We start from the raw sequence: 27,355 nt of genomic DNA, 5'->3' as shown, positions 1-27,355 counted from the left end.
AGCAAAAGCAATCTCTGGAAAATCAGACAAATTATTATCAGATCATGTCAAAAGCTGATCAGTATTTCTTTACTGGAAAACAAAGAAATGCTTGTAATACACATTTTAATCTGACATGCAATTACACATGAAAAATAGTAAAATTATTTTCATTGCGGTACATGTTGATAGAACAGCCCCCTCGATATAAGAAAGTGTACTCTGTCTGACAGCGAGTTTAACACACTGTCCTCGGAAATTAGAAACTAATTGAACAATAAATTAATCTGAGCAACGTGTGGGTGATTTAATTCTGTCGAAATTGCGTGGAACTCCTCCGCTGAGCTCAGATACACACGGGAAAGTGTTCAGGCGGCTTCACGGAGTCCCACCTCAGACTGGAAGCAGGTTCTAATTAGACACTGAGAACAATCCAGGTCTCTGTATGTAATTGATTGTGTTGATTGAGCGGTAGTGTGACCATGTGTGTGGTAGCATTGTCCTGCCAGTATAAAAACCTAGTCACCCCGTTCACATTTTATGCTCTCTTGCTTCAACAGAGTTTGGTGGTTTATTTGTTTTACTTCTGTAGCAGTTAAGCGGGACGTTAATTTGGCGATGCGCTCGTTTCTCTTTATGCTGTGCCTGTGTGCAGGGGCTGGGCTCCCCGCACTGATCTCCGCCGGGCCGGCTGGCTGGGACTCTCGGGAATTAGCGCTCCAGGCCGACCTCCCGGCTCTCGAAGACGCAGCCCAGTCGGAGGACTTGAGCCTGGCAGATGCGCCCTCCGAAGATCTGTCTGCAAGCGAGAACGACTCCCAGTCCTTGGCTCCCGACTGCCGCCGCCTTCCCGTGTCCAGAGACGCGTACTCGCCCTACTTCAACATGGAGAAGATGAAGCCCGAAGCCGGCAGACGCCCCTTACCCGCCTACATCAAGAGCGTCCTGTTTCCTCCCCAGCGAGGGCGGCAGCCGGCTCGCCCGGCCATCGGGGGCACCAGAGGAGTGGCTGTGTGGTGCGACTCCAGCAGGATGTACGTGAGGGTCAGTCGGCTCCTGTTCGGCTTCAGCTGTCGGCCATCGGAGGTGACCTTCGGCAACTGCAGCGTCAGCCGAACCACACGCCATTACTTCTACTTCATCTACGGGCTTCACGAGTGCGGTACCGAGCGATCGGTAAGCGGGTCTTCATCTACATGCAGTGTATCGATGTGAGCTGTAGGGCCAGTGTCGGGGTTGCCTTTCCTGGGAATACCCCTTCCTCTGTGACCTTGCAGGTTGTCCAGGGCCGCCTGGTGTACTCCAACACTCTCCGCTATGCCCCGCCCTCCTCCAGTGCGCCTGTGCATCGCTTCATTCCCTTCTTGTGCCGGTCAAGTGCTCCTACAACAGGTAGGCAGGGCTCTGCCGCTGCTGAGAAGCTGCTGGGAAAGTGTCCAGAAGCCCCTCATCCCCTCTGTCCTGCAGGTTCCACTACTCCTACAAGGTTGGCTATGTCCCCACGTGGGCCAGGAGAAGGACCTTCTTCAAGGACCTGAAAAACAAGCACAGCTTTGTCCTGCTCACCACCAACTGTAAGCTCCTTGAGTGAGTAGCTCCTCCTGCCAGCAGGGGGTGCTGTGTGCAGGTGTAATGCTGCCTCTCTCTCTCTCTCCAGCCCACTGGGTCCGGCTCTCTCCTAAGGATGAGTACTTCCTGGCCACTGCCTACTTTGCCACAGCGGAGCAGAGGCTGTACATCCACTCGTGTTACGTAACGGAGAAACCAGACCAGCACTCGCAGCCCCGTTTCCCTGTGATCGACAACTTGGGGTACGGCCCCTTCTTGGAGGGGAGGTGGGCAGGAGCCCTGAGAGCCTGCAGGGGTTCATCCTTGTCCTCGGGTGCATGGTGGACAGCAAGGCAGATGGCTGCCTGTCCAGGTTTGTCCCCTCCAAGCAGGAGGATGTGCTCCGCTTCACAATTGATGCCTTCCTCTTCCAGAAGAAGCTGTCCAGGAAGGTACTGCTCTCAAAGGCTGCTCAGCCTTCTTGCTCTACTGATCCATGGTCTGCTTTTCCGTCCATGATCTAGATGTGAACCAGACTGTGGCAGCTGTAGTGCCTAGAGCTGCCAGCTTGCCTTCACTGATGGCAGAAGGTCCTTCTCTGTCCCTCTATTGGCCTTGATCCCTTAGTGCTGTGACCTTCCCTCTTGCAGCATGAAGTGACTGAGCTGTACATGCACTGTGTCATGGCTGTGGCTCCTGCTAATGCAACAGCAGGGACCAAGTCCTGCACCTAAAACAGGGAGGCTAAGAGGTACTTCTGCAAGGAGCCTGCTGAGGGTGCTCTGGGACATGCCTCCTCTCCTCCAGGTGGGAGGAGCCGTATGGTGACCATGAGGTCTGTGCCTGCTGTGAGTCCAGGTGTGCTGGCAGCCGGAATGAAGGTGGGTCTGGTTCTCTATCCCTTGTGGATGCATCTCTGCCCAAGAGACAACCATGCTTGGACAACTGAGGAATGATCCCATGCTGGACAAAGGGACTGTTTAGATAAGTAGACTGTGGATCTCTGGGTATAGCAGATCCCTCACTCCTGGGTGCTGCTTGTCCACAGGTACCAGGAGCCTGGTGACCAGCAGTCGGGTGGCTGTGGCACCAGTAGAAGCTCCTCTGGATGTGGGAGCTGACTGGACTGAGGATGAGGAGGGAGACCCTCAGAGCTCCAGTGAGGATGTGGAGGGAGCAGAGGACTTTGGAGATGTTGGCCAGTGGACAGGTAGGGTCTGGCAGGAGGAGCTCCTGTAGGGGTGGTGTCCTGCAGTTCAGCTGGATTGTTCTCCTTCTTCCTCCCCAGGTGCCTGAATGAAGGCTCCAGCCTGGCCCTTGTGACTCTCCTGCCTCCACTTGCCTTGTAATGGCAACATCTCAATAAAGCTGTGAAAGACCCTTCTGCCTGCCCTTGTTTCTTTGTGGTTTATAGGTTTGAATGGGGTGGAGGAATTCAAGGGAAGTGAGACCCATTAATCAATGGAAGTATTTGTGGGGGTTCCCCTTTCAAGAATGCTTCCCGTATTGCTGCCAATGAGGACTGAAAATGGCTGGAGTAATAAAGCGTTGTAGTGGGGGAAGATGGCCGCACTATTCCTTGGGCAGGGCATTGTGACTTTTTTTTTTTACTGTGAGAGAGACGGAGGTGTTCAATATACTGGAAATCCTTCTGTTTCCGAGATGGGTAGTGCTTATGGAGTGTGAGTTGCTACTGTAGTGCCTAGTAAGAGTGAGATCTGGTGTCCTATTCTAGGCTGCACAAACTGACTAAAAGAAACGCAAGGAAGGAATTGTCAACAGGGGCTTGGTGTAAAGTAGGTCTTCCCATCCTTAGCAGAGGAACAATACTGGTGCAAAAACATCAGTGAATAATGGTGCAGTTAGAATCTCTGAGGTCTTGTCTTATGGGTGTTGGTTTCATAGTAGTGGTATTGGACAGTCATGGGGAAGTATTAGGATTGAGACTGGAGATCCCAGTACTTGACTGGGAAGGCGGGTGTTCACAACCACCTCTACCAGCAGCACAGACTGTGTCGATTGAGACTGAACGCTTACTACACAAAGCCTCTCCCCTGTTTCAGTGTCCCATGTCATGAATTTCAAGTGAATCCTAGTCTTCCTTTGTGACTACCTATAATTTGCACAAATCCTGCTGGCCCACTAACACTTAATTTTTAGCCCTACTGCACTGCCCTATTAAAGCTTCAAGGATTTAGGCTAAACTATTTTATATAATGGTTCCAAAGGTGGCTTCTCAAAGCACTTGACATAATTACAATAAGAATACACAGGATAAAACAATTCCAATAGACAGAGGAGACCATGGATGGTGGTACTAAGGAAAGTAGAAGCAGAGGGCTAAAGAATGGAACCAGTTCAGTAAAGGCTCTTCTACAGAAGAAGGTGTTGAGTCTGAATTTGAAGGAGTTTAGGGAAGGTGACTCTGCTATCCTTGGGCAGAGAGTTCCAGAGCCTGGGGGCATAACAGGAGAAGGCCCTGTCACCCATACAGTGTAGACGGGCTTGGGGGACAGTTAGGAGACCAGAATTAGAGTGAAGGTTATGAAATGGGGAGTAGGGTGATAATAGATTAAACTGCAACTGAAATGTGAAGGCACGTTCTATAGTTTATGAAAGGGTAATGTTAGGCTTTTATGGGACGGGGGTACTGGCAGCACTTTTGAGGACTGTTGGTACAATAGCAGTGCTCAAGGATTCATTTCTAATATTGAGGACAATGGGTTATATACCCATCGTTATTACCAAAGGCTCAGAGACCTTTTGATGTATAAAAAGACTCCTTTCCACCACTAATTTATTCAGGTTTGGTTCATTTGGGTTTTATCAGTTAAACATTTAATATTGTATGTCAGTTTGTTGATGCCTGTATATCACAGTGATCTGCACACACACCTTTGACTGAATATAGGCTGCCAAACCTCTCCAGCAAACTTATGTATCACGGTAGGTACACAAGAAGTTTATTTGTAATAACAGGGTTGTTGGTGCCAGTAGTCAGATTGGGTCAATTGCAAGGTAAGAACAGCATCGCATTAACTGGAGATGATCCAGAGATTAGCATGCAGCTCTGTACGCCAGATTAATACCGATTTGCAACTCGCTCGTCTGCTGACTTTAGTCCCCTGCTCAGTAATCACAATGTTCCCAATTGCAATGAGCCCAAGGAAACATCTGCTGCTCTCTAGAGGACACTACAGGACAGGACTAAGTACAATTCCTGCTATAGACTAAGCAGTTTAGTGCCAAACTAATGGAACACTGAATCCTATGGGACAGTTCCGAATGTAGTAACAGCTTAATACTGAAATAATATCGTAAACACCTCGTGATCTTAAGAATCTGTCGCTGTTAAAAAGTATTATAATAATAAGCTAAAATTGTACTGCAGCCACAACACTTTGGACTTGCAGCTCCTGTCCTGATCATACAGAAAGATGTCATCACTATAATACCTGTTAACAAACATAGCGCCTGCAGTCTGTGAAAGAGAGCTCTGAGGTGAATATTCCTTGCAGGGAAGTGAACTGAAAAACAGGCAAATACATCACTCAGATGAGGAGCAACGACTGTCGCTAAAGAAAGTGAGCGAGGGTACACCTATAGTAGTTCATCCACAGAAATTCAAACATAAATTTGTGACGCACCAGAGTACCGCAAAGCTAGAAGCGTGCCTTCAACTGGAGTACTGTAGCACGACTGTTTATTTTTTAATATAACTTATTCCAGGCGTTCATCTGGTTTAAGAATACAAATCGATGCCTTCAAATAGACCTTTAACAGTCCTTTGATGTAGAATTAAGAAAATGGGGAATTATTTGATCCCATTCTCAATCCAGTAGTTTATGGACAGGCGCTCTCAGCGGACTGTGTGCAGGAGTGATGGGTGATGTGGAATTCTATGGGCTCAGTGGGACTCTGGGAGTCAACTCAGGGCTCTGCTGTAGATTCCTGTAGAACCGGTGTGAAATGATAATGTATCGTTGGCTGGTATTGTTAATGTAAAGTTTACTGGTACGTTTCGGCCAAAACATATTTTCTTTCTTCTTTTTTTCAGCATGGAATAAACCTATTACTTGTTCCTTTGCAGCCTACGCATGCTGACACAGCTACCCACCTGAACTACAAATTGTATGTTGGCCGTTCCGTTACACTATATTGATGAATCGTACAAGATCATAGGATCTATAAGCCTGAAGACTTGTCTTGTACAGTGCCCTGATAAAAATCAAATTAATTACACTAATTTTTATGGAATCCCATTTCCGGTAGTGAGGCTTCCATAGTATACGGATGGAATAGTGGATGGTGGGCTTTTAAATTCTTTTTTTATTTAAACACCAGAAATACAAAAACGAAGACAGAATATGAAATAAGATACAGAAATAGACACTTCACATCCAGAAGAATTCACAATTATAAAAGCTGAAACTTATACTTTTTAAATATTTCCATTGTATGTCGTTTTTTACTTAAAAAAGAAACTCTTCTTTAGCTCAGCTGGCAAGGCCTGGGTTCGAGCCAATGCAGTGAGGCACGAACTAGGGTGGGAGCGGCGAGGGCACAAGCCCTGGAACCCGAATCCGTTACAATAACAAAAGGACAGACAATGAAATATGGGTTATTTCGAAGTCCCAAATGTGAGATATAAAGTCGTAATTACGAGATATAAAGTCGGAATTCTGAGTTTTTAAGTCCCAATTCTCAGTTACTAAGTCGGAATTCTGAGATACCATAGCGCGTTTTTATTTTTACTCCCTGGCGGAAACGGGCTTCCATAGAAATGGTCAGATTCAGAGCCATTGCAGTTCGTGCTAATTAGAACAACACCAGAACTGAACCCTCAGCACCGTACTGACTACTGAGCACAAGATCAGCTGCTCGCCAGCTTTGTTTCGCACAGTTTTGCATTGCTATTGAGCTCAGAGCAGGAGCTGATCTTCAGACAGTCAGATGCGTTATACATTACGTCACTGGCCCTAATCTTATGGTGCTCAACTGCACCATAGTGACCTCAGCGCCACTACTAGTAATGCATCGCCCCCGGCCAAAATTGCTTAGTAAAAAAAAACATTTTCTATACTGTCTGTTTAAAAATATTATATCTTTAAAAATGACAAAGGGTTTGTGTGTCACGCTAAAGTTTCGATTCATTTCGAATGCAAAGAAAAAACATTTTCTTCCAAGAAATCATAAATTTGTCTCATCCTCCATACTATAATTCTCTCTTGTAGTAGTAAAGCATTTTGAGTCAAAGCGAACAATATATTAAAGGAACAAGTAATAGGTTTATTCCATGCTGAAAAGAGAAGAGAGAAAACACAACGTTTCAGCTGTGAAACCTTCTTCAGGTTTGTTTTCTCTCTTCTCTTTTCAGCATGGAATAAACCTACAATATTACTTGTTCCTTTGCAGATACACATGCTGACATAGCTACCCACCTGAATATATTAAACGTTTCATCTATATGATTAACATAATGTTCTCCTGAATAACTACAGTAAATGACAAAGCCTTAGAGCCACAGAGAAAAACAAATTGCATTTAAAGTAATTTTAAAGGCTCGAGATAACATTGCACTATAAACGCAAATGTCTGTCTTCTTTGTGGCGCTTACTTTTTGTTGCTTTAGCAAATTTCATGCAGTTTATTTCTGACACAAGACATAACAAGCTTGTGTATTTATGACAAAAAAGCAGGGCAACAATTTATATCGGCCTTGAAATTGAAATTGTTAAAAAGTGAGTTAAATGCAGATATAGTAAATATATTTTCTCATATAATGGTGTGTTTTTTTGTCTAAAAATCCTTCATGAATGGTTTAACAGACACTTTGCATAATAAAAAATATATATATTTACGAATTTTAACTTTTTATACAGTAAAGTTTTGTTGTGAACATGAGCCCTGTTTATCGATATCACCAACACAGTTCTGGATTTTATTCTGCCTTCCTATGGACATTGGAATTTTCTTTCACACAACAGCTCGCATGTGTGGTAACTTATTTGCGCCAGGGAGAAAAAGAATATTGTTGGCTTTTAAATGAGAAACCATTTGCGTTTATACAAAATCACAATGCGTTGTCCCAGACATTGGGACATCCTCTGTTTAAACACCTGTCGTTTTCTCTAATATTGGCTCCTGTGCTTCGGTCCATTTGAGAGAGAAGACACTGAAAAAGTCGTGTGAAAGTGGATTTTGCACCTGCGCCAGTGCTGTAGTGGTTTCATACAGACACCCATACAAATCCATCACACGTTGGAAGCTCTGGAAGGCAACGTAAAATATTGCTCTGTCCGTTGGTGGATTAGGTATGCATGCTACATTTCAACGTAAAATGCAATGTAAAAAGATCAAATTTGTTTCAAAGTCGATTAATGTAAAAACCGATAAAGCTCATGTTTTTTATCTAGTTTTATCTATATCTATATCTATTATCTAGTTTTTCAAAGGTCTTAAAAAAATGTTTATCGCAATTGTGAAAGTTAGAGAAGGTGTACCAGCGCGTGCCTTTATATCGCCAGCTTTGGTCTCGCACAAGTGATCTGTCTTTCATCAAAATAATTGCTGGAGCAGCAGGACGTAGAGTACCATGCAGCAGCTGTAGATGGTGCTCGGGTAAGCGCTTATTCTGTTTTCAGCACAGGGAGCAAGAATGAGCTCAGTCCGGCTCCCAGCAGAATCCATTCTGGTTTGGTTGCTGTCAGACTGTGCATCTGAGGCTTTTTGGATCGCAACGTGAAAAAAAAAAGAACAAAAAACAATTGCTCACATCGTGTTACTTCCAACAGAGGAAGGGAAGATATCACTTAAAAAAAATCAGAACTGAATATTTGGATCCGGGGCCTAATACTTATCAAATTATTAAAATAATAATTATTTAGCTATCAGATTGTGTTTCTGCAACATTTCATGCACAGTATGCCGTATTCAACAATAAAACAACAGTCACAACGAGGCCTTTACACCCAGTCTGGGGTATTTTCCCCTATTATATTTTTGCCACTTTATATCGAACCTGTTATACTCCCAGAATTGCGCAGTAGCTTCTACTTAATACAAATATACAATTCACCGCTGGTATAAACAGATGTGTGCCATGTCTGCCTTTGTAAGCATTTGTTTAAAAAATAAGTTCACAATAAGTTAAAAACACAAAAAGCACAAACTTAATAATACAACGATACAAAATCAAATCCAAATCATAAAGCCAATTAAGTACCTATCCTTTGAAAACAGAGAACACCTTTATATCTAAAATAAAAATGTGACATTTGTATCTACTTTTGAATTACTGTACAAAGCAGACAGAGTAGTCCCTGAATTCAAAGATCAGATCTTGGCCAAAACAAGACAATCAGACATGAGCTGAATTCGGAACAAGAGCCTCTGCTTCGTCGTTTATTGAGCTTTTGATCAAAGTCTGAGTGAAAAAAGATCAGCTATTTTAACAAAATACACAAAGGGCACCTTCCTTCAAGCCGGAGTCAAACTGGTGACCTAAGGATTCCCTCTTGTTTCAACTACAGTCCTCCATTCTACCAACTGAGCTATCAACAGATGTCAGGAGCTGCTCTCTGGCACATACTGCCCAATGTAGTGAAATGTTCCGGATGATTTAAATCCCAGATCGACATCGTTTCCAACTCGTTTCCTTGGTCTTGTTTACCTTGAATTTAAGCCACAAACCAGGATTCTACTGTATAAACTTCCGGAGATATTACAAAATGTTTGATGGAGCATCAATCATTCCAGGCGGAAATTGACTCCTTTTTCTTTCTCGAGGGATCATATTAAACATTTAATTTGGATCGAGAAGAGGATCACCATGAGACACAAAACAAACAGTTTCATTCTGTCTTTATTAGAATCTGTATCACAGCTAATGCATGTAAAGCCTTTAGTATGCGAGAGTGAGAGTTTAGTTATGCCAGGGAGTGTGAGAAAAGAGAACTGAAATTTAGTAAATTAATATTTAAATAGAGTGTAAATCTTCAAAGTGTCACTGCAAAATTATTACAGGGGTCTACCAGCTGCCGGACGTACTTGTTTTGGGACTATTTCCAATAAGTACCGCATTAGTAGTTGTGTGTCCTTACTGGTATCTTTTAAACATTCGGTTATATACAAAAGGGACAGAGACACAGTAATAATCCGATTTTAACGTGTCCTGCATTTTAACTTACTGAACAGATAAATTGAAATGTTCTGATTCAGAGCCCCTGCAGTTCGTGCTAATTAGAACCACAACAATACTCCTGAGTCCTGAGCACCACACTGAGCAAAGGTTCAGCTGAACTCTGACTTTGTTCAGCACGACTTGTTGTTGCAGTTGAGCTCAGAGCTGGAGATGATCTCCATATTCTACCACACTAACTAGTCCTAAACGTAGTGCACAGTACACACTTTTTTAAAACAATTTAAAATATTACACAAAGGCTGTAAAGCACACTCTAAATCGATCCGAATATTTGATTTCCGCGATCCGTTTAGGCAACATTAGGCAACGTGGCGCTTATCCAGCAAAGCATTTCTCAGTTTTGTGAACTACTGGTGCTTTTAACACACCAACTTACATATCTCGTCAGGATGGCCTAGTGGTCTAAGGCGCCAGACTCAAGGACTCCTGTCTTTCCATTGCTTGGGTGTTCTGGTCTCTGGTCTCTGAATAGAGGTGTGGGTTCAAATCCCACTCCTGACAGCTTTTCCCTCTCTTGCATTTTTCCTGTCTTCTTGTGCTCGCTGACAACGACAGAAAGAAGAAAACGGAGAAACCGGCTTGCGGGCACATGATGGGCAGGGAAATGCTTCGTGAACACTTCAATGTGATTAGCAGAAAGTCAAATAGGCTTCGATTTCTCCCTTAAGAACTGTTTGGGGTGCCTGTAATCGAGTAAAGATTTACGGTCAAGGTATGCATTCAAAGGTGAAAGACCGAAATATAAATCCAGAAGAAGATGTATTAAAACATATTGTAACGCTTACGGCCGACAGGCACTGTGTAAGAGCCGGCGTACCAGAGCAGGTGATGTCACCGCCCTTCCCTGTGATAGCAGGACTACAGCTACTGTAGCTCACGGGGCTGGGTCGCTGCAGAGAGACGCGGGAGTCCCGGGTTCGAGCCTCAGTCAGGATGGGGCCGACCTAATGCGGCAAGGGCGCCTGCCTGAGCCCCCGTTGCGTTACAATATCGTTTTCATTGTATTTCATTAAATGTGGCATTGTGAAATCAGCCTGTAGCCCTACGGAATGCAGCCACTCTCCCGGTGACAGCGGCAGGAGCCGAGAGGATTAAATCAGAGCTCGAACCGAGAGTTTAAAAAATATGGGCAACTAGAACATAGATCATAGAACATTTTTATTAAACTTTCCTATCTGCTCGGCCTTACTGAAGTATTTTAGCTGCATTTTAGCTTCTATTTATATACTTTACAGTAGATAGTGTTTAGTAAGAGAAGAGAGATACAAGCGCTAAACCCCCACAATAACCAAACCTTAACTAAAGCAGGAAGATCAGTTTCTGCTCGAGACAGCCGTTTTCTGAACTGTAAACCTTCAACACTGGCTGGAGACGCTGTGTGTCCGGACTCAGAGGTTGTATAAGAAAAGACTCGGAGAGCTGCAGTCGCGGCTCATTGCTCTGCGCTCCCCGTGCGGAATGCGCGTGTCCTCACTCCTTCATTACCTTCATACACTTCTCTCAAACCACAGCAAACTCCTGAAATATTTCGGTGAACAGATACTGGGTCTTTCTTTTCGAGATATCATAGGCAGAAACAATTAACACGGTGAAAACAGGAAGGTATTCTGATCGTATAGAGAAATGCGCAAAAATACATTTCCTAAAATCCAATAAAATCTAGTTACATTCTGATGCTATTCTGATGTATCTGAATAGTTTTGGCACAGTTGTTACAGCAAAGAGACAAATAAACTTTTTTTTTAATTTCATTCGAGCTGTAGTTTTGAAAATGTTTTTTCAATTCTCTAAATAATACAAACACAAACACCCGTTGTAAGCGTCTGACCATTGATACTCTTGAATTACAGTATAAGCCCGTACACACGCTGGCAGGCAGTTCAGCGAATATGATGCCCCTGCAGGGGCCGAATATTAGACAGACGTATACATACAGTCATCGTGTGGAGTTTATTCCTCCTCTGCCGCAGTCTTTGCCTCTTGTCACATTTGAGCTTAATTGTCGATTTTTTGTATAGAACACCGAATATCTTGAGGAAGCCTGTCAAGCGAAGACTGATGGATTATTGAGGTGCAAACACTGGTTCAAAATCAACACCCTCTGCTATTGTCGTTGTTTCTTTGATAGTTTCTTCAAATTCCTCATCTGACCTTCAATATCAAGGGATATTGAGCATAATACCATACAAATTGTAACTTTCTTTTGATTGCCAGTTTTATTAAAATGCCATCCCCTTTTACAGTTATTTTAGATGTTTGGCAAGGCGTAATATCCCCCCTCTCACCCTCAGCTAAAATATTTTAAAAGTACAACAACATTACATTATATTGAACAGCGTTTATGTTAACATTTATATTCAAATTAAGGTAAATATACGAAAATATTAAAATAGAACTCCGGCGATCTGTTGTTTTTGCTTGTCAATTTCTCGAACAATTTTGCATTGTTTTTTAAATTACTTTAGCTGAAGATGCAACGGGAGCATAAGTGAATTCTCCCGCCACTGGAACATATAATTCCATGGGTGAATACTAACTGCTTGCAAGTTGCCAATGTCGGTAATTATTGGACATTCCCGGTAATGTTGACTCTGGTACTCAATTGTTTACTACTGCAAATATCAAAATAGTTCAGGTTTTGCGGAACAATTAAATTTTTGCGGTGATGATGTTTACTATAGGAAGAAGTGCGTCCCTGGGTGGGATCAAAAAACCCACCTGGGGGTTAATAGCCGAAAACGCTAACCGATTGCACCACAGAAATGCTTGCACCTTGCTTTTTTTTCATTTACATACTTTTGGTGAACAAAAAAATTCGCTCGCATTTCATCTTTCGCAAGCTATATGATTTTAAAAAAACAAGTTGTTCTGCAAAGGAAATGAATAAACGCATTAAACCAAATCAAGACCTCTTTGAGTGTCCCAAATTACATGTTCTGTAAAACAAGACAGGAAAAAAAAAGGTACTGCTGGAATTCAGATCCAGGATCTCCGCTTTATGAAACAGGTGTTTTAACCAGCTTTACCACAGCGCCGGCAGAACACTTTTCTTATACAGGTGGGTACCCACCCTCAAACCCTTGTTCTCTCGCTACTTTACCTTTGCCTACTGCCCTGTCTCTCTCACACCTGAAGAAGGCTCCACGGGCGAAACGTTGTGTTCTCTTTCTTCTTTTTTTCAGCATGGAATAAACGTATTACCTATTCTTATACAGCCACTTGGACACACCGCTCTGAGACATCTGAGGTCGATGTGCTGAGCCTGGTCGCCGAGCAAAATCATGCCCAAGGGGGGTGGCCCTCGTCATGAGGTGGCCGAGTGGTTAAGGCGATGGACTGCTAATCCATTGTGCTTTGCACGCGTGGGTTTGAATCCCATCCTCGTTGGTTTATGTTTTTGACTTGTGATCCGTTTCTAAGTCGGACTTGCTTTCTTTAGCTACTGTAGTAGAGCAGTAATATTTCTAGCGTTGGCTGAACATGGCTTACAGCAGTAGCTGACAGATATAGTCTCTTAATATTTAGGTTAAATTTATGCTTTGTACTGCTTTCACCTGATATTAATAGTAGTCCTGATGAACAATTTAGGGACATGGCGCATCTTGAAAATGTTCTTATTAATTTCAGTTTGGAAAAGATGCACTCACCAGAAGCAGAAACTGGTCATATCTGCAAAATGCGCAATGCAATAGCAATGTCTTGCTATGAGTCCTTACCTGTTACAGGAGGCGTTGTAGGACTTTTTTAGTTCAGAAAAAGCTATCAATTCATCTTACATTTCTACTCCATCAATATTAGCAATGCTATCTTTACTAAGCTCTAAATATAGCTCTAAATAAATGCTAATTTTAAAATACATTTTAAAATAAATGCTATTCCATATGTTGTAACTTTGTGGTATTTAGAATTTTTATCTGAGGATGCAAGGGAAAGTATTATACAACTGTGAAAGAGGCTTGTATTTTAATACAATTTTCAATCAAAAGAAAACCAAAGTCCCTATGATATTACCGTCAATATCCCTTGATATCAACGTTCAGTTGAAAAATTTGAAGAAACTCTCAAACAAGCAACTGCAGTAGCAGAGAGTTTTGATTTAAACCGATGCTTGGAGCTCAATACTCCATTCATCCTTGAAAGAAGCAAAGACAGGGATATTTTGAGTGTCTCCATGATCCTCTTCTCAATCCAAAAGAAAGGTTTTATATGATCCTGATCCCACTAGAAAAAGGGTCAATTTCAGCCTGCACTGATGTCCCTTAAACGTTTTATAAGAACTCTGGACGTTTATACAGTGGAAGCCTGGTCCATTTCTTCTTCTGAACGAGACTATGGGAGTGAGTATTTTGATGTCGAACTGGGATTTAAATAAAGAGGAGCACTACACTACACTGGGCTACGCGTGTGACAAAGCGTTTACTTTCTGACCTCTCAATAGCTCAATTGCTAGATCTTAAGACTATAGACAAAAACAGTGGGCATTTCTTATGTCCCTGGTTTGAATCCAGCTCGAAGGATGGTGTTTTCTTGTTCCTTAATCAAAAAGTGAAAATTGCGAATTTGTCTTTCACTTTGACGTTCACCCGAAAGCTCAGTATACAAAGAAGTAGAGGCTCCTGTTCTGGATCCTAATCCTAATCCTCACGTCTGATTGTTTTGCTTAGACCTTTAAAATGTACAATGTGGACTGTTTGCTCTTCCTAACACAATTAAAAAGCCGCCGACAAACTTACCGATCGGGAGTTTAGTTCAGTGATAGCGCGCACTTAAGACGCTCCGTTATCTATCGCCGGCATCTCTGTATTCTTTTTAAACGCGATATTTTTTATTCTTCGTGTGTGAATTTCAGGGAGACTCATAAACCCTTTGTCTGTTTTAAAGATACATTATTTTAAACCAGACATAATGAAAGACGTAGTAACTAGACACACATACAAGACACATGAATAGTAGCGGCTCTGAATGCAATACAAACGCCAATGGCGCAATGGATAACGTGTCTGATTACGGATCAGAAGACGTTAGGTTTGTACTCCTTCCTGGTTCGTGAAGAAGCTTTTAAACCTCACTACTCAACACTGACATCGTAGGGTGTGCGGTCCTACACAACCTTACTATCGACTGGATGAGTCTTCTGTTCAATCTCCGATTCTTTCCGCACATTCCTGCTATTTCACCACCGTTATTGTAGGATAACAGCCACAGACACGAGAAGATATACTATTCCGAACAAATGTCTTAAAAAATCACGTTGAAAAAGGTGACAATACGTTTTTGTTTCTTTAACGTAACCTTATTTTTGCCTGTAAAGTTCACATTATTTTCTGTAGCCGCAAATCCCCAATATTTCTGCTGTCTCCCGAGAAACACAAGCGTGCAGTCAAATCATATTAAATAACACAACACATCTATTAATTTAACACCCAGATGTGACAGAACACATGTAAGACTTACACACAGCTTTTAATATGCTCTAGTGAATTTGCAGGTGTCCTGGGGAGGGAAGAGAACTGATATTAAGGAAATACATATTTAAAGGGGATGTAAGTCTTAAATGTGTTTTGTCACATCTGGGTGTTAACTGAATAATTTTTTTAGCATTATTTATTGTGTTTTGACTCTATACTTGTGTTTCTCAGGAGACAGCAGAAATATTGATGTTTACATTTATATTCACATTCCCGGTGATATTGACTGAGGTAATGCAGAAGCATGTTCTCTATAACAAGAAACGGTGCGAGAAGACAGGAAGAAAGGCACCGCTAGGATTTGAACCCAGGATCTCCTGTTTACTAGGCAGGCGCTTTAACCAACTAAGCCACGGCGCCGGCAGAATTCTCCTCTTTTACTGCCACTTGGACACACCGCTCTGAGACACCCGCGTTCAGTAAGCGCTGAGTTAGCTGGCTGAGCACGTTGCCTCCTTTACATTCAATAGGAGCCCCGACACTAAGAGAAACGTACAGAAATGGGTTTTATCCGGAACTTTTCATGTCCAATGCGCTTGACATCTCCCAAGGGTGACAGAGTTCATTTACGACACTTTTCCTTTCTTTCTTCTTTCTGTACTCTTTGATGAAACAAAACGAGAAAGCATGTAAGGGAAAATGTCTTTTTTCATGGAGAAAACATGCACCAGGAAATGTTGAAAAAAGTGAGTTAACATGAAAAGTGACCTAATTTACCGGAGCAAATGCTCACCTAGCAAGATCTGCTTTACTACAAGAGTAGAGTGAAAGACGTAATCATTTCACGCTGTTGTGGAACAAAACGCTTTTTTCTTGGAATTCTAAATCAATTAGAAATTCAGAGCGACACATAAAGGCTTTGTCTGTTTAAAAGTGATGATTTTTAAGAACTGATAAAAATGTAGAAAACACGTTTCTCACTTAGAAATTTAAGATGGGGGTGGGGTATTACTAGTAGCGGCGCTGAACTCACCATGGTGCAATTCATTTACGTGACGGGCTAGTGGTTTAATGGATAACGTGTCTGATTTCGGTTTATTAGATTGTCGATTTGACTTCTACCTGGGTTGTGTGATTTAAATCAGGCTCCTCAGAAAAAGATGTCCGTTATGTAAATGAACCGCACCTGAAAGCAAACGTTGGGTCTGGGTTCCTTTCTTTCCTGCATGAAATAGCAAATCGTTACAAAAAAAACACCAACTAATGTCCAATAGCGTTAGTCATTGAAGTAAACATGAATGTACTGTAAGGTCTTGGTACATGGGAGTGGATTTCAACCACAATTAAAAAAGGGCAAATTATAATTACAGGCTTCGGACACTTTTTCATACAAAAGTGACCAAACACTCACTAACTTTCAGGTTTGCTTGAACTTGTAACAAGAAGGAGGTCTGAAACTTCCATTCTCTGATGTCACTGTCTCTAAAGTCGGACGCGATGTTTCGCGGATGTGCAGTGTGCCTTTTCTCTTGTCGTGTTCAAGATGATTCGCTGCATAAGCTCCTGATTGGGTGTTCTCTACTGCGCTTTTATTTCGTTCAGATTACCTATTTGGTGTACAGATAAAACCCGACTGCGTGGTGTAATTTCCAGGTTCAGCACCGGTAGCACCTGCAAAATCATCAGCTGACCTCGACGTGATTTGAACACACAACCATTTGATCAGGAGTCAGATATGCTACCATTGCACCACAAGGTCACTCATGGCTAGTGTTTTTAATTCACCCAAAGAGAAAAATCAGCGTCCCTGAAAAAGATTGTTTTCATTCTCTCCTGTGAGGAGCGCCGCTCTTCCAACGAGGGTCTCTTCTTCCCAGACCACAGATTATTCTTCCCGCCCGGCTCTCTCACGGAGAGCAGACACACCGTCTCCACTAATGTGTTTACTACATCTATAGATCTGACCCCCTACAGCCCCGATATTCCTGGACAGGATATTTACCACCAGCCTCGTGAACTTCTCATCTTGACCTCTCCCAGGAGGAGCACAATTAACACAGAATCCTCTCTCCATTTAGCAAATAACACAAAACACTGTTTACCTGCAAGACAGAAAACCAGGCTGCTCCAGGTGAGGCTTGAACTCACAACTTCGGCATGACTCCACTGAATATGTCATTTTACATGGCCTGAACCAGGAAAGAGATTGGAAGTCAAGAAGTTATGGTGTTGTTTTAATACTTGCCTACTCTTTTAATTTTTCGGTCAAATCTTTTATTTGGGAGTACTTTCAATGGATGTTAATCCTTGTCCCGATGCATGATTCTGGGCCATGGTGCATCTTGAATAATGTTCTTATAGGCTTCAGTTTGGAAAAGTGCGCTCTTCAGAAGCTACGAAACCGCTAATGGTTACATAACATTTAATGCAAAAGCAACGTTCGGGTTTGAAAAAGAATTTTACTTGCTATAAATACAAACACTGTTACAGGAAGCGTGTTAGGGCTATTTTAGCTTAGATCATCAATTCATCTTAAATTCTTGTCCATCTATATCAACAGCGTCATTGCTACTGAGCGCTAAAGGCAGGTCCTGGCAATACAATCTTCTTTAGAAAACATTTTTAAAACTATTTTCACTACCATACGTGAAGTAAAAGATTCCGATTGCACGCAACTAATAAATTATCTTTTCCAGGGACGTTGTAGCTAGATGCAAATTACAATCAAACATTTACCAGCTTTAACATTTTCTTTCAGATCCACAGGACAATCAGTATGAGCCATCAAAGAGCCTGTAGCAGCAAGAAGTTTAAAAGCACACAAGTGATCTGTCTTTGGTCAAAGGAATTGCTGGAGCAGTAGGACGCAGAGCAATATCTAGCAGCTGTAGACGATGTCCTGGGAAGAGAGATTCTGTTTTCAGCACAGGGAGTGAGAATGAGCTCAGTCCGGCTCCCAGCAGAATCCATTCTGGTTTGGTTACTGTCAGACTGTGCGTCTGAGGCTCTTTGGATCGCAACGTGAAAAAAAAAGTACAAAAAACATTTGCTCACATCTTGTGATTTCCATGAGAGGAAGAGAAGATATCACTTTAAAAAAAATCAGAACTGAAGATTTGGATCCGGGACCTCATACTTGTCAAATGATTAAAATAATATATCAGGTTGTGTTTCTGCAACATATCGTGCACAGTATGCCATTTTTTTCTAAAAATACAGTAGATTGTACTTAATAAAAATGTACAATTCACCGCTGGTATAAACAGATGTGGGCTGTATTTGTCTTTGTTAGCATTTGTTTAAAAAATAAGTTCAGAATACGATAAAAAACACAGAAAGCACAAACGTAATAATATAATGATACAAAATCAATACCAAATCATAAAGCCAATTAAGTACCTATCCTTTGAAAACAGTGACATTTGTATCTATTTTTGAATTACAAATCAGACAGCGTAGTCCCTTAATTCAAAGATCAGATCATGGCCAAAACAAGACAACCAGATGTTAGCTGAATTCGGAACAACAGCCTCTGCTTCATCGTTTATTGAGCTTTTGATCAACGTCTGAGTGAAAAAGATTCGCTATTTTAACTATTTGATTAAAGTTCACAAAAGCACCTTCCTTCGAGCTGGAGTCGAAACAATGACTTAAGGATTCCTAAATGTTTCTAATACAGTCAGCCGCACTACCAACTGAGCTATCGAAGGGATCTAAAGTGCTTCTCTCTGGCACATATTGCCAAATGTAGTGAAATATTCCGGGTACTTAAATTCCAGTTCGACATCAAGTTTCCAACTCGTTTCCTTAGTCTTGTTTACCTTGAATTTAAGCCACAAACCAGGATTCTACTGTATAATCTTCCGGGGATGTTACAAAATGTTTGATCAAAATGTTAATCATTACAGGCGGAAATTCACTCCTTTTTTTTTCTCGATGCATCATATTAAACATTTCATTTGGATCGAGAAGAGGATCACCATGAGAAACAGAACAAACTGTTTGATTCCAGCTTTATTGGGAGCTGTATCACAGCTAATGCATGTAAAGCCTTCAGTATGCGATAGTGAGAGTTCAGTTATGCCAGGGAGTGTGAGAAAAGAGAACTGAAATTTAGTAAATTAATATTTAAATAGAGTGTAAATCATCAAAGTGTTCTGTCACTTAAAACTTATTGCAACACTACCAGGAGTGGGGATTGAACCCACGTGGACATTTGTCCATTGGCTCTTAAGTCCAACGCCTTAACCACTCAGCCATCCTGATCTACAGCTAGATGCTGTTCAGTTGTTTAACATTTAAATATGATTCAACATTTAAAAAAAATTAAACCAGCGCCCTGTCACAGAAACGTACCCCAGTCACCCGCGCAACAAGCAGGGGTACTCAGCACTATACTAACGAGGAGCACTTGTCCGGAGCTGAGCGTTTACGGTCAGCAGTCATTTCCTCTTTTCCAAAGACATTTTCGCCTGCTCTCAGTAATTAGTCGGTTTGAAGTCTGTTTCTGTTGTCTCCACTCTTGACAAAGAGCAGCCTTACGTAGGAGACTCCCTCTCTCAAGAAGTTTGCCATCACCCTGCAAGAGAGAAGAGCCAACCGGGGTAAACAGCTTGAAGTTCGAAAAAGATGTTGGCACGCCTGTAGCGTTTACACGAAACCTCTTACAGTTGTGAGAATACTTCCTTTGTGTATAAAATACATTGTGAATGCTTTCTCAGCCTTTACTTTTTCGTTTTTATGACATTTTTTTACCAAGCATGAATATTCTTTTGTCCATATCTCCGCAATGGAAGCACAGAACGCCTTCAAACCAAATTCATTTTAAAGACCACGCCTTGTGGATATTTCCACAGCCTTTACATCAAACTATCAGTGAGCTAATTATCTTTTTTTAAACCTCCGGTTTTTCATCGATGTGTAATTACGCACGAACTGGAACCCGGGGGACCGCTGTGTGCACACGTTCACAACATGAGAAATACTGTTCAATACGGCTTCGTGCGAAAACCCCATATATGACCATAGGAAGCAGAACAGCGCAGTCTCCAATTACCCAGACTGTAAGCATGGGATTAAAGCTTTGTTTGATTTCTGAAACCCTTCCTTTACGTCCTGTTTTCATTCAGGTAAGGGTCAACTATATTCACAATACTACTGACAGCAGCAAGATTAAAATATTCTTTACTCAGCGGCTTATTAAAAACAGCTCCCATGATGTTCATACCGACTTTTTACACAGAACACTGACACAGCTTTGTGTTCTGAATCTCTTTTTCTTATGCTTTTATTTTATGTGGCACAATGCACTGGTATAGGGGTATTCTGTTCACAAACCAATATCATTTAAACCAAAGCACCCACAATGCTGAAAGTAAGTGTTTTGCACACTAAGCAGGTCCTCTGACTTTTCCCAGCTTTGTTTTGGGTTGTGGAACCTTTTATTATTTTATGATTTTCTGAAGATAACACTACAGGTAATACACTGGGATAGGTGGGTTGACTTCATGGCTCAATAGCATTCAAATACAACAGCCACACTGCTGAAACCAAGTGTTTTCCACACCAGACAGGCCCCCTAACCTTATACAACCTTGCTGTGGCTGTGGCCCCTTTCTTTATTTTGTAATGATTTTCGGAAGATAACACCACAGGTAAATACAGTGCGATAGGTGGGTCTTCTTCATGGCTCAATAGCATTTCAAATACAACAGCCACACTGTTGAAATCAAGTGTTTTACACACCAGACAGGCCCCCTAACCTTATACAACCTTGCTGTGGCTGTGGCCCCATTCTTTATTTTGTAATGATTTTCGGAAGATAACACCACAGGTAAATACAGTGCGATAGGTGGGTCGATTTCATGGCTCAATAGCATTTCTAATACAACAGCCACACTGCTGAAATCAAGTGTTTTACACACCAGACAGGCCCCCTAACCTTATACAACCTTGATGTGGCTGTGGCCCCTTTCTTTATTTTGTAATGATTTTCAGAAGATAACACCACAGGTAAATACAGTGCGATAGGTGGGTCTTCTTCATGGCTCAATAGCATTTCAAAAACAACAGCCACACTGTTGAAACCAAGTGTTTTACACACCAGACCGCCCCCCGAACCTTATACAACCTTGCTGTGGCTGTGGCCCCTTTCTTTATTTTGTAATGATTTTCGGAAGATAACACTACAGGTAATACTGTGCGATAGGTGGGTCGACTTCATGGCTCAATAGAATTTCAAATACAACAGCCACAGTGCTGCAACCAGGTGTTTTACACACCAGACAGCTCCCCTAACCTTATACAACCTCGCTTTGAGTTGTGGAACATTTCTTTCAAATCACTTGGGTTCATCAATCATTTGATCATTTTTCAGCATGGAAGAAACCTATTACTTGTGAACTTGAACTTGAACTTGAATTTGAATTTGTCTTTCACTTAGACGTTCTTCGAAAGCTCAGTAAACGATAAAGCGTGTTTACTGAGCAAGAGACTCGTGTTCTGAATTCTCATCAGATTAACCGGTAATACAGCTACTAATAAAGGTTTACATTAATCTTAATTATTAATAAATAACACTTTTATTAATAAAGACATGTATTGATCAAATTCATTGTGAATAGTTGTGGTGTCTAGAAAACAATTTTAGCTAAATATTTCAAGCGAGTGGTGAATACTGTATGTTCGTTACTTTGTGACCATATTATTTCCACTACTGAACAGTTCAAAAGCGATCGACTGTTCCACTACTGAGCTACTTAAACCCTGTGAAGAGGTGGTTTAAGTTAGTCTCCTACATCAGTAAGATCTAATGGTCAGCAGATGTTATTTTAGGTTTGTTGCAATTGAGAACAGGTTTAGTACAGAGCTGCTGACAAATTTCAGCAGCCAGGTTCGTAGCAATGACCCGTTGTATGGACATTGCCAATCAGCCACAAGAAAAAAAAACATCATTTGTGCCTTTATTAAAAAAAAGAAAAACAGAGTAGTAGTTTATGTGGTAATTTCAGGTACAATGTAAGAACTTAAGTTAACTAGTCCCACAGTAATGTGTGGGGTCCTCTCAATAGAAAAAAAAATACTTGTAACCCGAAAACACAACAACCACAATGCGAGAAGCCTTCCGGGAACCTCGGTAAATCACTGTAGTAGTCTAACGACTACAAAAAATACAATTAAAAAATACTTAACGGAACAACTTCAAAACAAAAATAACATTAAAAACAAATCTGGGAAACAACAAAAACAGAATCTAATGCGAGAGCTTTTTCAAGTCTTCGGTACCCCATTGAACTTGAACTTGAACTTTATTGCCATATGTAACCGGTACTGGTACAATGGAATTCTTACAGAAAGTCTCTCGATTGTAAAACAAGTGTAAAAAACAAAACAAAGTGCAAACAGTGCATCAAGACAATGTACAAACAAACAATAGACAATGTGCAAGTAAACATGTAGACAGTTTGAATGTAAACAACACAGATGTGTAAACAATGACTGGAGATGTGCAATTGATAAGAAATCATAAAGAGGTAGATGGTCATGGTGTAGGTGTGGTCCGAGGGGGATGGCTAAATGTGTTCGCCAGTCTCACTGCTTGTGGATAGAAGCTATTGAAGAATCTAGTGGTAAGTGTCCATATGCTCTTATATCTCTAGCCTGAGGGCAGTGGGGTGAAGCGCTCCTGCCCGGGGTGGTGACTGTCCTCTGTGATGGCCAGAGATTGTTCCTTGGAGATTACCATCTGCTGATAAGATATGATCACTATATTGACCATATACAATTTCTTGCATAAGGAATTCATATTTTGCATACACCGATCCCCCTGGAGTCCCAAGTGATTCTGGTTTTGGAAAGCTAAAGGACAATGAACTTCACGATACCAGGGGGACAGTGGGTGGTCAAGTCTCCCCTAAACAATGTCTCTTGTCAGATTATGATGTCAGTGCATTTAATAATGTTGTTGAACTCTCTTTAGCCCAAATACAGAGGAGCTCAGACCCAGAATGTTACACATACTGACAGAGAGTGATCTCATTATGTGTGTTTGGATTTTAACAACTATTATTATTGTTTGCTAGAACCAAAACAATCTATGTTAGACATTTTCATCTTCAGCCAAAAATACAAACCTGTGTACGTAGTGTGGTGCAGGTTCTTGTCCAATCCTGCTCTTGGTCCAGGTTGGAGGGTTGCACCGATTCTGGGTCTTGTTAGCTGGTATGGATGGGTTTGGGGGTGTTGATACCAGAGTGGTCCAGGAGGGGGGTGCAGGTGTCTCGGGGGCATTCTTGTTTTTCTATGAGTTCAGGTTGCTTTCTCGGATCCTGACCCAAGCCTGTCTCTTCTTTTATGCCTCTGTCTACCGACGCAACTTCTACGCCTTCCCGGACTCCGACCCCTGCCAGTCCCTCAACCATGCCTTCGCCTGTCGATTCTTTGCCTACGCCTGTACTACGCCTTCCCGGACTCGGGCCCCTGCCTGTTTACTCCGACTACGCCTGCGTCTCGTGCCAACCCTACCAAGGGCACCGCATTGGATCCCTATCCTCAGCAGTCAGCCCCTGCGTGACAGGTTCTGAGTGTCTTGGTTACATCCGTTTGTGTGTATAGATGAAAAAGCTATTGAAGAGCACCCCCACACCCCCCACCCGTCTCGGTGGAAGTTGCCATGTTCAAAAAATCCTAAAAAGATAATTAAAGTTGCACACAACAAAGCATGACTGTGAAAGGTCAGGAGGCCTGCCTAGTGAGCACATCACTTGATTACAGTAAAAAAATCATTAAAAAATAAAGAAATGTTCCACAACTCAAAGCGAGGTTGTATAAGGTTAGGTGAAATGTCTGGTGTAAAACACCTGGTTGCAGCACTGTGGCTGTTGTGCTACAAAATAAAGAAAGGGGCCACAGCCACAGCAAGGTTGTATAAGGTTCGGGGGGCTGTCTGGTGTGTAAAACACCTGGTTTCAGCAGTGTGGCTGTTGTATTTGAAATGCTATTGAGCCATGAAGACGACCCACCTATCCCAGTGTATTACCTGTAGTGTTATCTTCAAAAAATCATAAAAAAATAAAGGTTCCACAACCCAAAACAAAGCTGGGAAAAGTCAGAGGACCTGCTTAGTGTGCAAAACACTTACTTGCAGCATTGTGGGTGCTGTGGTTTAAATGCTATTGGTTTGTGAACAGAATACCCCTATACCAGTGCATTGTGCCACATTAAATAAAAGCACGAGAAAAAGAGATTCAGAACACAAAGCTGTGTCAGTGTTCTGTGTATAAAGACGGTTTGAACATCATGGGAGCTGTTTTTAATAAGCTGCTGAGAAAAGAATATTTTAATCCTCCTGCTGTCAGTAGTATTGTCAATATAGTTGACCCTTTTTGGAAAGCTTTCTCAGCCCGAAACGCAAGCGAGACACCAGAAGGGGTGTGTGCAGGTTTCCGTAGTGTAGCGTCTATCATGTTTGCCTAACATGTGAAAGGTCCCTGGTTCAAAACCAGGAGGAAACAGCCTCTTTTTGAGTTCACAGAGGTCTTGAGCGACCGGTCATTTGTTCCCAGTGTATTTCTGGTGCCTTCATGCACTCTTGTACCAAGACCTGCAAGAACAACAGAAAGATTAGCATCCAGCGGGGGCCTCTTAGTGAGCCCAAGATCTCATCAAGAATCGGCTCCGGCAACAGGGCTGAGCGCATTGTTCCATTCTCCGACCACTCTCGGTGTAAACAAGTGCCTCCTGGTCTCTGCTTGAAATGCACTTTCCTGCGTTTGCTTTGGTGTAACTGTCTTCCCCTGCATGGGCGAATGTGAAGAAGATCCTTAGTAAGTCATTGAAGAAAACCGAGAAGAGGTCGGAGTGGCCTCTGTCGTTCATCAATTGTATGCTAGAGCTTAAAAATTTGTGTAGGTAACAGTTTAAATGCATTTTTCCACTGTTTACAAATCATCAGTATGGTAACCACAGCAACAGGCGCCACGTCACTGTCCACGGCTAGGTGTCTCGCCTTCGTCACAAAGAGCGGTGTGACGTCACGGACAGCAACTAATACTAATATTAGTGTCTTCATGTTAATATTAGTGTGAGTGCAATCGGTAGTTTTAATATTAATGATAGTTTTCATGTGAGTATTAATGATGATAGTGCTATTGATTGTTTTAATGCTAGTATTCCTGTTAATATTAGTGATAATTACAGAGAAAAGGTTAGATTATTTACACTAGTAGTCATGTTAGTTTTAGTAATAGCATTACTGTTATTATTAGTATTATTAGTGTAGCAGTATTTTGTGTCAGTGTTAGGATGATAGTGTAAGGCTTAGTGATAGTGTTACTGTTGCAATATTAGTGGTATTTGAATTAGTGTTATTTATAGTGTATTTGTAGTTATGAGTGTATGTGTCTGTTTGTGTGTGGTGTTTGTGAGGAGTGTGTGGTGTCCGTCAGTGTGTGAGTGTGTGTTTGTGAGTTTGTGGATGTGTGTCTATAAGTATTCGTAGTGTCTATGTGTGTGTCTGTGAGTGTGTGTAGTGTCTGTGTGTGAATATTTGGATGTGGGTCTTTCAGTGTGTGATACTGTGTGAGTGTGTGTGCATATATCTGTCAGTGTGTGTGAGTATTTGTATAGGTGGGCTTGGGCTCCACTGCTGTGTCTGACAAAGGTGACCCATCAACAGGTGTTGAGGTCCAGAGTCACTTGTGAGCGCTTCCTGCTTTCACTTCAATGCGCGTCCTTATGTCGAGTCGTGTGCCGTGCAGAGGCTCTGAAAGCGAGAGCAATGAAAAGGTGCACGGTGCTGTGAAAGAAGACACAGAGAAGTGAAAGGCAGTCCTTTCTCTAAGGAGGTAGAAGAAGAGTGACTCCCCATCGGGGAATCAAACCCCGGTCTCCCGCGTGACAGGCGTGGATACTTGCCACTATACTAACGAGGAAGACATTGCTCTTGTCAACCCCCGGCATCGTGTCCCGACCCACCGTGCTGGAAGCTGACGCGTGCTGTGATTCCTTTACGGAGCAGAAATGACAACCAAGGAGCCGAGAGATCATTACAGCATTTCGCAGCAATTCAGCATTTCGAAAACACAAACGACCAACTCGGAATGACTTGCTTTTGACACTTTTCAAAGCGTTCTTTATGCACGACGACTGCGCCGCCTAGCAGATACAAATGGGTTGTACAACTTTGAACTAGCAAATGGAAGAGGGCTAAGTCCCCTCTCTTTTAGCCCAGGTTCGATCTGTCTCCCAGAATCACCAGGGCACACACACACACTGTCTTGTTTCTCGTACACGTATGTTGTAAAAATTAAGAACCCAGGACGAAGATGTGACACTCGAACAAACTCTTTATTATTTAACCTGTAACTCCGAACCAGCTAGCTCCTAAATTCACTATGGCCTGTGACCCTGAGCAACTGTTATTCCCCGCTCAGCCCTCCATCAATCAACATGCAGTTTCACTGCTGACACACACAAATATTACACCTTCTCCAGCTGTTATGAATCGCCTCTCTTCAAAGCCCGGTGTGTTTTTTTTTTTGGAGATGTTATATATTTAAGAAAGAGCACTGTGACGTCAGAGACACCAGCCAGAGCACCGGGATCAGAGAGCGAGACCGCGGGAGGCGCGCAGAGCGCACTGCGGAGAGTTATTGATCACTTATCTATCGACAACCTATTAATTCAACTGAAGAACTGTAGAATTAACGATTAACTTCACCGATTGGTGAGTACTGATTCTTTTCCCATTCTTGACCCTTTCCTATTATTTAGGAATTTAATCCTAGAGCTAGAGAATTATATTCCAAGTTGATAAATGTGTTTGAGTAACAGTTGAAATGCATTTTCCATTTGTTTACAAATCATAAGTATGGTAACCACGGCAACACGCGCCACGTCACTATGCCCGGCTAGGCATCTCGCTTTCGTCACAAAGAGCGGCGTGATGTCATGGACAGCTACTAATACTAATGCTAGTGTATTCCTGTTAATATTAGTGAGAGTACAACTGGTAGTTTTAATATTAATACAAACAATAAAATGATTAACTAGAAACAATCAGTTCTTGTTAATACAGCTGAACAGCTGTGATTTAAGGCCACAATTCCTGCTGGGCTAGCATAAAAAAATGTAATATAATGATATGACAGCATATTTTTAGAGATATTTTAGAGTAAAACTGCACTATCTCTTCACTCCCCTGTCTTTAGGAAATGGG

The 27,355-nt window shown here is 42.0% G+C and overlaps 1 protein-coding gene, 1 long non-coding RNA gene, 4 other non-coding genes and 1 pseudogene across 6 annotated transcripts; 3 read left to right on the top strand and 4 right to left on the bottom strand.

The window, feature by feature from the left end:
• Positions 1-27,355, bottom strand: part of LOC138242516 (zinc finger protein 271-like) — a 681,240-nt pseudogene that overhangs the window by 618,975 nt on the left and 34,910 nt on the right.
• Positions 872-1,547, top strand: LOC138242843 (zona pellucida sperm-binding protein 3-like). Its single transcript, XM_069198422.1, has 3 exons — positions 872-1,155; positions 1,257-1,371; positions 1,447-1,547. Exons 1-3 carry the CDS (start codon positions 874-876, stop codon positions 1,515-1,517), a joined length of 468 nt encoding a protein of 155 aa, XP_069054523.1. The 5' UTR covers positions 872-873; the 3' UTR covers positions 1,518-1,547.
• LOC138242960 (uncharacterized) lies at positions 2,585-2,907 on the top strand. Its single transcript, XR_011191841.1, has 2 exons — positions 2,585-2,737; positions 2,816-2,907. It is a non-coding gene; the product is annotated as an uncharacterized lncRNA (long non-coding RNA).
• trnal-caa (transfer RNA leucine (anticodon CAA)) lies at positions 10,114-10,231 on the top strand. The gene is made up of 2 exons: positions 10,114-10,151; positions 10,186-10,231. It is a non-coding gene; the product is annotated as a tRNA-Leu (tRNA).
• Positions 15,485-15,558, bottom strand: trnat-agu (transfer RNA threonine (anticodon AGU)). Its single transcript has one exon. It is a non-coding gene; the product is annotated as a tRNA-Thr (tRNA).
• Positions 16,826-16,897, bottom strand: trnar-ccu (transfer RNA arginine (anticodon CCU)). The gene has a single exon. It is a non-coding gene; the product is annotated as a tRNA-Arg (tRNA).
• On the bottom strand, positions 19,322-19,404 carry trnal-uaa (transfer RNA leucine (anticodon UAA)). The gene has a single exon. It is a non-coding gene; the product is annotated as a tRNA-Leu (tRNA).

This window comes from Lepisosteus oculatus, chromosome 14, assembly GCF_040954835.1.
Source record: "Lepisosteus oculatus isolate fLepOcu1 chromosome 14, fLepOcu1.hap2, whole genome shotgun sequence".
Lineage (NCBI taxonomy): Eukaryota > Metazoa > Chordata > Actinopteri > Semionotiformes > Lepisosteidae > Lepisosteus > Lepisosteus oculatus.
This window is presented reverse-complemented; position numbering and strand designations above follow the sequence as displayed.